Here is a 13,617-nt window from a genome sequence, read left to right on the forward strand (position 1 = left end):
GGCCACGTTCTGTTTACGTGACAAACCTTACTAGTTGTCAATGTCGGGCGGTGGCGGTTTTAACGACACATTTATATTTACGCGATCTAACGCAAATAAAACCTCGATTATGGAGCCCTACCACGTGTTAAACCAAATTTACTGTTGCTGGCCACCCCAATGACTTTGGAATCACGAAAGCGATGCCTACTCTGGTGGTAACAAGCGGATGGATGCCCCCCCCCCCCCCGACTCGGATCCCGCGAGGACATTTCCCACGCGAGAGGCAACAACGCAAACACCGCCTCTCGCGTACAACAACAACAGCAACAAACAACAATCGTTGCGTGAACTGTAAGAATATTCGTACACCCATTTTCGTGTAAAAACCACCGACGAAGTCTGGTCAAACAAACCTTCCATGGGCCACCCACGTGGGGAGACCCTTTATCCAGCAGCGAATTGACAAGGGCCTATCTATATTTGAAGCTTTCGTGACTGCAGGAATCCATACCCTTTGGGTCTTTCGGTTCAGCCACGTGGGTAGAAAAATAATGGATCGCGACGTTTCGAACGCAACGCAAGCGTCCGTCATCAGGCGAAAAATGGTGATAAAGCTGCTGCAAGCAAGGGGTTATGTAAGTAACTAAGGCTAGCATGTAGAGCGGGTGGGGATGCAATTTACAGAAGGATCGGTGGCATCCCCACCCGCTCGCTCGTTATGGCAGCCTCTCCCATCCCATCCCCCCCCTCGGATTAGCTGACGCTTGCTCGCCTTGTTTGCTAGCCTTACAATTTACTTATACAACCTCTTGCTTTTTTCCGATTTAAAGCTTTCGTGACTGCAGGGATTCATCTTCTTGGTTCTTTATTGTTTAATTTTTATTATTTTATTATTTCCCTTCTACGTGACTTTACCGAAAGAACCAAGAAGATGAACCTCTTGCTTGTAGCAGATTTCTCACCATTTTTCGCCTGATGATGGACGCTTGCGTTGCGTTCGAAACGTCACGATCTATTACTTTTCTACCCACGTGGCTTAACCGAAAGACCCAAAGAGTATGACAAGAGGCTGTTGATTACACTGGTCAACAAAAAAAATAATTTTTTTCTGGCCTGGGCTTTTGCAGCTGTTTTAGACTAATTTCAGGGTGCCGATTCCAAATCTGATCTCAGATTTGCTCTATCACATCTCATTTTTATGCTATCGGCATACCCCATTTTCATTGATTTTACCCGAAATTGATTGCAAGTTGTTGCGAGTCAGTGACTGCTTTAGTGTTAACATATGGTGCTGTATTTTTAGGATAGTGTGTTTATAATATCATTTTATGTAGATATCCACATTTACTTAATATATTTCTTCTGCAGTTTTTATTGAAAATGCAATATATCTCAAAAACCAGATTTGGAATCAGCACCCCAAAATTACCTTAAAACCGTTGGAATACCTTATGCCAGAAAAAGTGTGTTGACCAGTGTTATTATTGTTGTTGTTGGAGTTGTAACCTTTTACGGTTTAGTGACCCGATGCAAATATTGCCAAGCGTAAAAAATTGACGACGACGACAAAGCGAGGTGTGGGTTGAGGCCAAGACGTCTTGGGGGCCACCGCCGCCGCCCATACCGGACCTCACTCCGCTTGACCCTTCCCCGTTTCTTGGACGCAAGTCGGTTCGGACCGGTGGCACCGTCTCCCCAACGCGCCGAACAAAAGGCTGTGAAACCACAACGCATCGTCCCCAACACGCGAGCCGACACGCCGCGGGGAACTCCAACCTGGGTGACACAAACACAGAGAAATGTGGGAACTTATACCGGGGGGGGGGAGGGTGCCAGAGGTTGCAAACGGGTTTTGATTCCTCACCCGTACCTGGCCGCACCAGGGTCGAACCCGGCCGGATACGGGTAGCCGGGCATCGGGTAGGGTACGGGTATCGGGTACTCGGTTACGACCTCTGGTGGGTGCCCAATTGCTAACAAAATCGCGCGATCGTGACGATGGTGGCTTCGTAACGTAATTGCAACGCGATTGGTCGTGGCGAGGATACATGTGGTTTAAGCAGGCGATGCTGCTGCTGCAATCGTAACAACGGTGGAGCCGACCCAACGACCCACCCCGGTCTGACAAGAGGGGGTCTCAGCTGGACCCGCTCGCCGGCACGACGACGACTTGCATCGCTGGGCGACTCTGGCGAGCGCCACGGCATTTGCCGAGGGGCGTTTGTGGGGGGAGGGTGTTTGTGTTAAAGAGAGCCGCTCTGGAGAAGCGCGCAACTCGCTGGGAGCGACACGTTTGGGTTGGGTGGGGCGAGCAGCAATTCGCTGCACGCGGCGGTAACAGCGGCAGCTCCACGCAGTGTCGCCCCCCCCACCCCTCACCCCTGCGGCCTAAACGAACGGCGCCAAATGCTTCAATGGGATGGGATGCTGCGAGTCCAACGCCCCCCTCCCCTCCCACTCCCCTCCAACTCCCCCCTCTGCTCGCCTCTCCCTGCCCAGCTGTGTATGGACAGCGTGCAGTCACACGCTCGTTTAGCAGGATTTGCCAAAGCAACCCGATGCAGCGGGACCCCAAAAGAATGCGTCTCGAGACCCGGGGAAGGCTTTGCTTGGTAAATAACGACACGCTACTTTTTGTTCATGATAACAAGACCATCCCCCGCCTCCCCCGCCCCCCGACTTCAGAGCGGATCACGTTAAATTTAAAAACCAGTCGGGCGAAGATCATGCACAAACGCGTGGCTAATACAACGCTTTCCTACATACGCCTCGTCTTCGAAAGTAACTTGCGGATACACAGGCCAGGAGGCAGCGGTCACGGGAGAATTCATGAGCAAAGTTTTATTCCTATCCAAGCACCCCACCCCGCCACCGCCCCCCCGGCAATTATAAAGCGTAGGAAAAAAAATCCCAAATGACGTTTACAGCGACGTCATGCGGCCAATTCGACTTGCGAACGCACGATGGGTTGGAAGCGGGAGCAGTCCGGTGGAGCGGTGGGGGGCGGTGGAGGGGGTAGGGGGGGGCGAGGGGATGCGGTGGAGGGGGTAGGGGGGGTTGGAGAGCCAAAGCATGCTCACCCACTCCCCCAACGCCGGATTGCGAGCGAGCGAGAACCTGGGCGACGCCGTGCCGGACCCGTCAAGCCGCGGTGCGAACCAGGGCTGCTCAAGGGCGATCGCTGGCAAGTCGTCACTGGCAGAAGACAGTTTCACCGCCGTTTCATATTCGCGAAGAATAGTTTTAGTTTTTATTGTGCCCAAAAGCTGACTGTGAATGTGATTTTGGGGGGAGGGCGGTGGGTGGGGGGGCCCTGGTGAACGACTGTGGGAATGGCGACTTCCAATCGGTTTACAAGAGCGTGGCGCTAACGTCAGTAGCACCCGGGTCAAAACTATTCTGCGCTCCAAGGCCACCGAGTGCAAAGCGGCCTTCGGTGGCGGATGTCGTCTGCGGGCCGTTTCCAAGCGGTGGGCCCGACGCACCGCACGTGGCCAAAGCGTACTAATCGGGGAGGTGCGGGGGTGGGGGGGGAGGAAGGGAAAATCGGGAGGTGCGGGTGAAACAGCCACAAGCCGGATACACAGCCCCGCGCGCTACGCCGTGCAGGTTTCACGCACGCCTGCCATAGACCAATCGTTTCTCACCATCACACTAAATTCCACAAAACCCCGGATTTTATTCGGCAGGACATCAACTCCCCATCGCTCGACGCCACCGCCTCGTACAAACGGCCGCACGACAATGATCGAATTTTCCGGTAAATACGCCGACCGACGACCGACTGCCTTAAAAACCCCCCCCCCCTCAACTCCAGTCCTCCACCACCCCCCGCTCACCCCCCTCCCGCAGTGGTAAAATCAATCCGGTGAATGGTGCGCGCGCACACACACACGTGGATGGGTGGGTGAAGTGAAAGAGATACAAAAAAATGGCAAACGTGGGCTCGGTGGAGTGGGGTGGGGTGTCAAGGAGCGGAGTTGAAAAGCACCGCCACCTCCACCCGTGGCACGCCGTGGCACAGATGGCTGCACGCCGACGGAAATTCAACACGGCTGACGCCACGGGGGGATTAGCGAGCGTGCCGTCACGTGGCCTCTCTCTCTCTCGCTCCGAAGCGTTCTTCCGGGTGGTGCCGCGCATTGGTCGTAGGGCACGGTGCCTCCCACATTCCCCCCTTCCCGTGGCCGGGGGAGGGGGGAAAGAGGGGGGGGAGGGATCTTTCTTCAGGAACTTCGGTTCCGGACATCCTGCTGGACAACAACAACACGCGGCACGACCCGGCCAACAAACACGTGGCAGAGGCCAGGTGGGTGGGTGGGTGCGAGTGGGGGGCGGGCGGGGAGTTTAAGGTGGAACCCTGAGATAGCGCGACCGTACGGAACCGACGAGACCGGCGGCGGCGGGTGACAGCGTCGGCACGCGGCGACCGAGCTCAGTGCTTGCGCCGCTTGTGCGCCAACTGCTCCTGCCCGTTGGTGTTCTCCAGGGGGGCGAGCGGCGGCTGCTGCGGGTACGCGTCGTAGGCGGCGCGGTTGGCAATGTCGTCGTCTTCCTCTTCCTCCTCCTCGTCTTCCTCCTCCTCCTCGTCCTCCTCCTCCTCGTTCTCGTCGTCCTCGCCGTCGTCGTGGTTGACCTGGCCGCCGGCTCCGGCTCCGTGGCCGCCACCGGCCGCGCTGCCGGCATCGCCGCCGCCGCGCTCGTACACGGCGATGCCCTGGTGGTTGATGACGACCGAGGGCAGCTCCTCGTCCTCGTAGCGCTCGCTCGCGCCGCCTGTCACGCGAGGCGGAGCAGTGGGGGGGGGGGGGGGCGAGCGCCGACAGCGTTAGGCCCCGAGTCGAACAAACGGCAAAAAAACGTTGCCGTGGCGCGCGGTGACCGGCACGGGACCGCGACGGCATTGGCGGGTGCCGGAGCGCGAAGCCGGCACCGCCGAGTTTTCCCGAGTTCGAATCCGGGTTTCGGGCGCTCAACCGTTATGTAAGCAGGCTCTCGCGAGTGGGTCTCAGTCTGGTTGTCCACTACTCGGATAGCTCTACACGGAGAGCCATAGACTCGCGTAAAATGGGCTGTGATTAAACCAGGTTGTCAAGTGTAATCACTTAGTGGTCTGAGCCCGATCACCAATGACTGCACACCAGAGGTCACAAACGGGTTTTGATTCCTTACCCGTACCCGGCCGCACCAGGGTCGCAAACGGGTACCCGTACCCTACCCGATACCCGGCTACCCGTACCTAGCCGGGTATCGGGTAGGGTATGGGTACGGGTACCCGATCGCGACCTCTGGGATGAAGCCATGTTGCAGGCGCGGGTGGGTTGATTCTAGGAACTTCAATTGTAAGAGACAAGACGTTGGGAAATGAGTGACAAACAGTTACCAGTGACTCCGGTCTACCCGTACCAGGCCGCACCAGGGTCGCAAACTGGTACCCGTACCCCCGTACCCGGCCAGGTACGGGTAGCCGGGTAGGGTACGGGTATCGGGTACCCGGTTGCGACCTCTGCAGCACACAAAACCTATAACATTCAATTTGGTGATGTACTTAATTTGGCTATATTCCAACCCTCAGAATTAAACATGTTGGCATTCAATTAGAGAGAATTAAGTGCATCTCATCATCCAGAGAATAAGATATATTGACGTCCTTGTTTGATGTTGCGTGTGCGCAGCAGCTGTAGGCTCCAGATCATCTTTCCTCTCGTTAACCCAGGAAATACTCACCGAGTCTCAACTCGCTTTCAGGAGGATCCTGCCACGTTTTAGCCGTCGGGGACAATGTTGCGACATGCAATTCCAATTGAGTAATTTGTAGGCAATGTTTAAGAATTGTGACGTTTGGGCAATACTGGTAACTTTTTACGCGTGATTATTTTTGTAGATACGGTAGGAAATCAGTTCAACACGTAGGCTTTTGCGAACAATATCATCCATAGGTAGGAAACCACACGCACAAAGGCACCCCGAGAGGGGAATAAAACCAAGGGCCTATTTGCTGCGAGGCACGAGTGGAAATTACTGCGCCACTTTGCCGCCGAGATGGAGATGATCAAGTTTTCCAGTCTCGTGTAACACGCAAAGGTGGCTTAGGCTCGTGGCTGGAATGCATAGGCAGAGTTGCGAGACTAGGTGTGGAGAGCAACGCCGTCAATCAACCAAAACTCGCCAGGGTTTTGGTCACAACGCACGGGTGGAACCGCACGTGTGAGAATAGACTTGTTATTTAATCGAACGATGTGAAGATAATATGCTAAATCAACGAATGATCGCCGAACAAATCGCATTCATACAGCGACTAAATGCAAGACGCTGTAAAACCAAACTTTTCCAAAAAAGAATCAATGCAAATGAACATGTCGTAAGCTTGATTGGTAACAATTTATCAGATTGCTGGTGGGATTGCTGCTGATAATTACACACCTCATGATAAAATATAAACTATATTTATTTTACCGGGTAAGGCCCGCTGAGCCATGTAGCTCCTTGTCAGAAGCGACTTGGCTATCACAAGTAATACCTCAAGTGGCTCACATCACGTGGAAATTTATAGCAGCCAAATACTCTCAACGCGTGATCTTGATTCTAAACGTGGAGGGAAAACCGGAGGACCCGGAGAAAAAATCACGCGAGCACGGGGAGAGAGAGAGCCACGTAACGTCCAATTATAAAACAGCCGTGAGGGTCTGCGGTTCGCACCCATGACCTCCTGCGTACCAGGGCGAGGGAGTTAACATCTCGCCGCCGCCGCCGCCACGAGACATTAAGCGATAACGGACTTGACGCGCCCGTCTGGCGGAGAGAAATTCCCCCGACGACGACGAAAAAGAAGAAGAAGCCGCTGCCGCCGCATTCCAGTTACTCGGCGAAATCCACCAGCGGCGTGTTACCTGACACAGGATAACGGGAGGCGCGAGCTGCCAACTGTTGCGCGCACTGCCGCCGCATCATCACGGTCGCCGTGCCTGTGCTGGAGCCGGCCTTGCGCTTGCTGCTGGCGCGGCCGTGCGTGCTGGCGCTCAGCGAGTTGAGGAAGGCCTCGGGGGAGGTGAGCCTCTGCACGGACAGAACCAGCTCCGTCAGCTGCTGCACCGTGCCCAGCGTGCGCCGGATGTCTGCCTCGCTCGTCGCGCTAGCGCCCTGCAAGACGCAGCAGCAGCAGCAGCAGACGTGCACGCTCACCCCTCCCCCGCACTTGTGCAGCTCGGGTTTGCTTTGTGTGTTTGTTTTGTTGTCCTTCCCCCGCACCTCCGCCGAGCGCAGTTGGCTAACGTACGGTGCGGAAGAAGTTCAACGTGCGTACAGACAGGATTGTTTTCACATGTCGTGCTCTGGGCGATCTGCGAGCATGCTTACACGCCAGATGTGGAACAAACCAGCGCATGCGTGAGTTAGGGACGAGCATTATATTTAAGAATTTCAGATTTTGGAATTTTAAGCGAAATATTGGAGTTTCGGAACATTTACAAGTAATTTAACGAAGTCTCTGTGCCAACGAAAGCCAGGTTAGACGATGCCATGCGACACCGCTGGACAGGATAAGCGCAGACGCGATGCCATTGTAGTGACATTACCTCTCGTGATTTAATATTCCAATCGAAAATTAGTTTTTCTAGTAATCCAAAATGTCCTATTGCGGCCAGATTCAAATTTTTCAGATTAACCTTAACATCGGAAACACAACAATCGTGTCTTTGCCGTGTGTATGCATGCATATGTATATGAATATCTTACAAAGAGGTACCGACTGCTAAACGTCATGAACACGAGCAGCTGCACTGCTCTGCGAGGGATCGGAGCGGAGAATTCCGTCTCTCGACATGATGCCAATAGCGCAGGGATTCGCACCTCTGATCGAGCATGGTCGGCTACGTGCGGTGCGAAAAAAGGTCAAAATGCAGAAATGCAAGGAGTAAAAAAACAACAGAAAAATTACAAAAAACTACAATATTACAGAGCTATAAAACTAAAAACTAAACTTTTTTTATTTTACCAGGTAAGGCCCATTGAGCTTTTTCAGAAGTGACCTGGTTATTACAAATGATAACGAAGTGGCTTACCATGTGGAAATGTACAGCAGCCGCCAAATTCTCTAAACACAAGTTGATTCTAAATATAGAGGGAAAAACCAAAGGATCCGGAGAAAAATCTACATGACCACAGGGAGAGAGAGAGAAAGACATGCAAACTGCAAATACGCAGCAGGCGTCAGTGTCGGGATCAAACCCACGACCTCCTGTACACCAGGCGAGGGAGTCAACGTCCCGCTAGCCAGCACGGCTCCCCACAAGCTATGCACGGGGGGGGGGGGCGGGGCTCGCCAACACACCGACGAGACTACCGTCGCTCCGTACCCTCGCGGCCGGGTGCGGTTGGCGCCGTGGTGGCACCCCGTTGACGACGCGGCGGAAGATGGCGTAGTGCGCGAAGGGCAGCCGCTCCTTGGCGACGGCGAGTAGCTCGGAGCGCACCTCCGCGTCCTCGGTGCACGCCAGCAGGCAGTCGTAGTCTGCGATGCCCAGGTCCGTGGCGAGGGTGCGCGCCAGACCAGGCTTGACGCCCTGCGCGCCCAGCCAGCCCGTAAAGTCTCCGCGCGGGTCCACGTCCACCGTAGGTGGCAGCTCCTCTTCCGCCGGCGCCGCCATGGTTTGTTGCTGTGGTGTCGCTGTAGCAGAGGGTCAAGGGAGTCAGTCGGTGATATCGTGCAGCGTGTCCGCGATCATCCAAGCGCCCGCCGCTCGGTTTGAAATCGTGAACGTTTGTGTTAATGAGCTTTGGGTGGACTGGTGGTGAGCACACTGCACCGTGATAATTAACTTATCTTAAAGGGAATTTATAAAGCGCATTAACCAAGGCGCTTTACAAACAATTCACAACAGTACAACGTATGAATGCAATGGTGAAGATGAGATGAAATAGATGAGAGGAAGCGCGATGGGTGCAAATCTGTGTTGATGCGTCAATTCGGTGAAAGCGAAATTGATGACAGTGAATGATGATGATGAACGGATTAAATGAATGGAGTTAACGAGTGAAAGCCACGCAATGACAATATGAAGAGGGAACGGTAACGGTGGAGGTTATGAGGGGGAAACGAAGGGGTCGTCGAGTGAGATAGGGAAAAAGAAGTGAGTCTTGAGTGAGCAGCGTGAACTAGCGAGCAAAGGCGAAGTTTGTTCCGACGAAAAGGCCACCTCCGTTCGATTCCCAGCCACGGTTAACATCGTTTGACGAGTTGTTTTCTTTTATCACAAGCGGACGTTCACTTCCTTCTTGTCACATCAAACCAGTGACAGCAAGGTCAAGTACAGTACGGGCAAGGCCCCTACGTGTTCAGTTCCTGGGGCCAGTTCGTAAGACGAACGCAAGTCGGAACACAACCATGTACAGTATTTAAACGTGCATCCGGTCAGTGTTTTACCGTTCGACAAAGGGAAGCATTGTTAAACGCGTAAGAAGATATGCTGTACACATTTGCACGTGACGCTGTAAACAGTGGGCTCGCAAATTGGATGGTTAAAAAAAATAAAACACCTCGTGGTAAACTCGTTCGTCAGTGCGAATATTCGCAAGTCGTACGTTCGTAAGCCGGGGGGGGGGGGCTGGCTGCCTGTATTATCAAATAACCCCCCAGGACGGACACGGCGTACAAAGGCCTGGATCCAAACGTGCTGAAAATAACTGTACAGCAGCATAATAGTAGTTTTTTACCATTTTTTCTGGCAACAAAACTGAAACCTTTTTTTACAAGGAATCGTGTCTGCATTAACCACAATACCTGCAGTCAGAATGCAAACAAAAAACACACTCTGATAATGTGTGCATTGTCCTTGAAATTGATTGGTCCACACCAGACAGCTTTCCTTAGAACCTAGTCTCATACGGTGTTCGACCAGAAGACGCCAAAAGGCGCACAACTCAAAGACAACGCACTATCAGAGTAATGAGGGCTTAGGGTAAGCATTCAAGGACAATGCATACATTATCAAATTGTGTGTTTTGTTTGCATTCTGACTGCAGGTATTGTGGTTAATGCAAACATGATTCCTCGTAAAAAAAGGTTTCAGTTTTGTTGCCAGAAAAAAGGGTAAAAAACCTATTATTAAATATTGCTACTGGCAAAGGAGGTTTCATGATGTAAATAACTGCACAGCCTTGATGCTTGCAAGCACCGCTGTGGAAATTGGTGGCTATCAGAATGTATGCAGCCTGGGGGAAAAATCGAACTTTCTCCGGCGTGTCGATACTTCGATGCGGAATCTCTCTGCGTCAAAGTCGAGGGCCAAATCAGAACTCAAAGCGGATGGCCATTCCTGCCCCAACGCCTTATGCAACAAGGGTCTTCGTACAGCTCCAAAGGTGCTATACTGGTAGGAACCTCCTGGTTACACCAGCCCACAGGGGATTATTGTGTCCGTCGTGCAGGGAGGGGCTGGGTGGGGAGGGGCTGGGTGGGGAGGGTAGGGCTGGGTGGGGAGGGGCTGGTCACCCCGTGGTGCCCTTATAAAACTCAACGTTTAACCTACTCACGCCGGCTTGTGCCCGCCCTCACAGTCGGGAATATTTGCGGAATACACCACGCCGCCGTTGACCCTGGCCATTGACCGAGCAACCCAACGTTTCTACCAGCTCCCTCCGCAGGAATGTGTTAAATCACATCAACTTTGTTCATGAAAACCACTGTCGTCTCTACACAATCCACTTGTCTACGAGGGACCCTCCCCCCCCACGACTTTGCGCGTCCGTGGGCTATTGTTTTTGTCACCACATTGCCCCAACACATGCGCGGTAATAGAAGTACCATACAACGCAGTGGGTATTGTGCTCTACAGTACTCCCCTCCGCTACCCACACGGTGGCCGTACATCCAAACACAACTTAAGTTTGTTTCGAGATCTGTGCGCGTCTCTACGAAGGTTCCCGATTTATATTGTGATGGTTAAACCCAAGGAAAGCCTCTCTCTTCTCCAGGTAGATTCCTGCCAAAAAAAATGTCGAAGTACGTTTTGGGGGGGGGGGGGGCGATGACCGCCACTGCTTCTGCTATCAACGAAATTAATCATCACCGCCACCACCGTCGATTTTGCACGATATTTATCTTTCAAATAATCATGCTGAAGATAATCATGCCGATGATCGACGGATCGATACATCGCTACACAGCGCAGTGTTTACAGCTTTTACATAATCGTCAGTATGATTATCATCTGAATAATTATATGAACGCAATCATCATGCTGATAATAGCTTTCATATTATACTCATCATGCGGACATCGATAATCATGCTGAATATAGAAAAGCTGTAAACGCTGTGCATTGTGGCGATAACATCATTGCTGATGAGAATCTTCATGCTGATGATCATAATCATATTTGCTGATGATAGCTTTCATACAATCTTTCATATTATCAGCATGATGATTTTAATCGACGGATCGATACATCGCTACACAATGCAGAGCGTTTATAGCGTTTATATAATCAATCATCCTACTGAGTTTGTGGCTCGGGCATTGCACGTTGTAGGGTCTCTACATTATGGGACCTCCTTTGCCAGTTTCAAGATATGATAACAGCGTTTTCCCCATTTATCTGGCAACAAAACAGGTGTTTAGATGTTAAAATGCCTTTTAGAAGGCGTCCTCTGGTCGAACACCGTTTGAGACGAGGCTCAAAAGAAAGCGGTCTCTAGTGTGGACCAATCAGTTTCAAGGACAATTCTAGATTTGAAGATTTCGTGACTGCAAGGATTCATACTCTTAGGTTTTTCGGTCAAGAATAATATAAATATTATTTCAATTATATTTTTTTATTATTTATTTTTTACCTACGTGACTTCAAGGACAATGCCAATACATTACCAGAGTTTGTTTTGTGTGCATTATGACCACAAGTATTGTGGTCAATGTAGACATTATTCCTTGTAAAAGGTTTCAGTTTGGTGTTTTAACATCTAAACAAAGCCGTTTTGTTGCCAGATAAAAGGGGAAACCCCTATTATCGTTGTAGGGTCTGTTTATGGCTTTTATATACTCGTCAAGCTGATGATAGCTTACATATAATCATCATCGCTGATGATTATATGGAAACTATGTACTCGTTACGCTGATGATAGCTTCCATATAATCTTCAGCATGCTCATGATTTTACGGAAGCTATCATCATGCTGAAGCCATCATGCTGATGATTTTATTGAAGCAATCAGCGTAACGGGTATATAGCGTCAATATAGTCATCAGCATAAGGAGTATATGGAAGCCATCATCATGCTTATTATTATATTGAAGCTATCAGCGTGAAGAGTATATAGCTTCATATAGTCATCAGCATAAGGATCATATGGAAGCTATCATCATGCTTATTATTATATTGAAGCTATCATCAGCGTGAAGAGTATATAGCTCCATATAGTCATCAGCATAAGGATCATATGGAAGCGATCATCATGCTTATTATTATATTGAAGCTATCATCAGCGTAACGAGTATATGAAGCTACCATGCCGATGATTACATTGAAGCCATCGTCAGCGTAACGATTTTATAAAAAAAAGCTCTGATGATGAAGAGACCGTTCTCAACGACGCAAGGCCCGACCCACAAACACCGAGGAGACGTCGCCTGGCCCGGCCACATGAACGCGATATTCTAATTCGACGACATCGGCCACACGAAAGACGAAGAAACAACAGCAGCAGCAGGGGCCATGCTCTTTCCATTGCTGGATGAAGGCCTCCATCCTCCCCTCCGAGCGGCCACCATCCTTCGCGATTTGCCGCGCGCTCGCAACGATTCCTCACAGCTCACGCTCACCCCCCACACCCCAGTCTCATTCTCTTCCTAAGCGAAGCAACGAGAGGGGGGGGGGGGGTTCGAGTCGAGGTACCCGCGTAGGTTGAGTCGAGGCGGAGGGGGGTTGGGGGTTGAATTTGAACCGCGAGACGAGAGCGGCCGCCTCGGAGCGAGCGAGCGAGCGAGCGCCGTTACCTGCGAGAAGCCTTCGCCTCGCCTGACTCGCGCGATATGGCGCCAGAGACGGAGTCGCCGGTTGGTTGGAGAAACCCCCCCCCACAACCCCCCACCAAGCCCCTCCCCCATCCCCCACGAACCACCCCACCCCCACCAACCGCCAACAACCACCCCCACCAACCCCCACCCCCAACAAGCCCCTCCCTAACCCCCCACTAACCACCCCCACCAACCCCCACCGACTCCCCCACCAAGCCCCTCCCTAACCCCCCACCAACCCCCACCAACCCCCCCACCCCCACCAAGCCCCTCCCTAACCCCCCACTAACCACCCCCACCAACCCCACCAACCCCCCCCACCAACCACCCCCCACCAACCCCCCCCACCCTCCACAACCCCCCACCATCCCCCTCCCTAACCCCCCAACCCCAACAATCCCCCCGACCCCCCCACCAATCCTCCCAATCCCCCCCACCAATCGCCCCCAACCCCACCACCCGCAACCACCCCACCCCACCAAATCGGCGATTATCGAAAGGCGGCGCCACCCCATTGGTTGAACGTGGAGAGGCACATCGGCAATGAAAGGCGCTTGCCGATTGGTTGATAGGTCGACATGAGGGGGGTGGGGGGAGAGGGGGGGCAACGACGATGAACCGACGAC

The 13,617-nt window shown here is 52.4% G+C and overlaps 1 protein-coding gene across 1 annotated transcript; it reads right to left on the reverse strand.

The window, feature by feature from the left end:
* Nucleotides 1-3,829: 3,829 nt before the first annotated feature.
* Nucleotides 3,830-13,040, reverse strand: LOC144951619 (uncharacterized). The gene is made up of 4 exons (XM_078881901.1): nt 12,971-13,040; nt 8,337-8,647; nt 6,873-7,122; nt 3,830-4,758 (listed from the first exon to the last, which is right to left on the reverse strand). Exons 2-4 carry the CDS (start codon nt 8,625-8,627, stop codon nt 4,418-4,420), a joined length of 882 nt encoding a protein of 293 aa, XP_078738027.1. The 5' UTR covers nt 8,628-8,647; nt 12,971-13,040; the 3' UTR covers nt 3,830-4,417.
* Between the last annotated feature and the right edge of the window lie 577 nt (nt 13,041-13,617).

Source organism: Lampetra fluviatilis, chromosome 63, assembly GCF_964198595.1.
Source record: "Lampetra fluviatilis chromosome 63, kcLamFluv1.1, whole genome shotgun sequence".
Lineage (NCBI taxonomy): Eukaryota > Metazoa > Chordata > Hyperoartia > Petromyzontiformes > Petromyzontidae > Lampetra > Lampetra fluviatilis.

What these genes read in the sequence shown, in the direction of transcription:
- LOC144951619 (XM_078881901.1), bottom strand. Translation starts at nt 8,627, where the DNA reads ATGGCGGCGCCGGCGGAAGAGGAGCTGCCACCTACGGTGGACGTGGAC. An exon ending in AACCGCACCCGGCCGCGAGG is followed by an intron (nt 7,123 to 8,336) that starts GTACGGAGCGAC and finishes TGCGTCTTGCAG; the next exon opens with GGCGCTAGCGCGACGAGCGA. An exon ending in CTCCCGTTATCCTGTGTCAG is followed by an intron (nt 4,759 to 6,872) that starts GTAACACGCCGC and finishes CTCGCGTGACAG; the next exon opens with GCGGCGCGAGCGAGCGCTAC.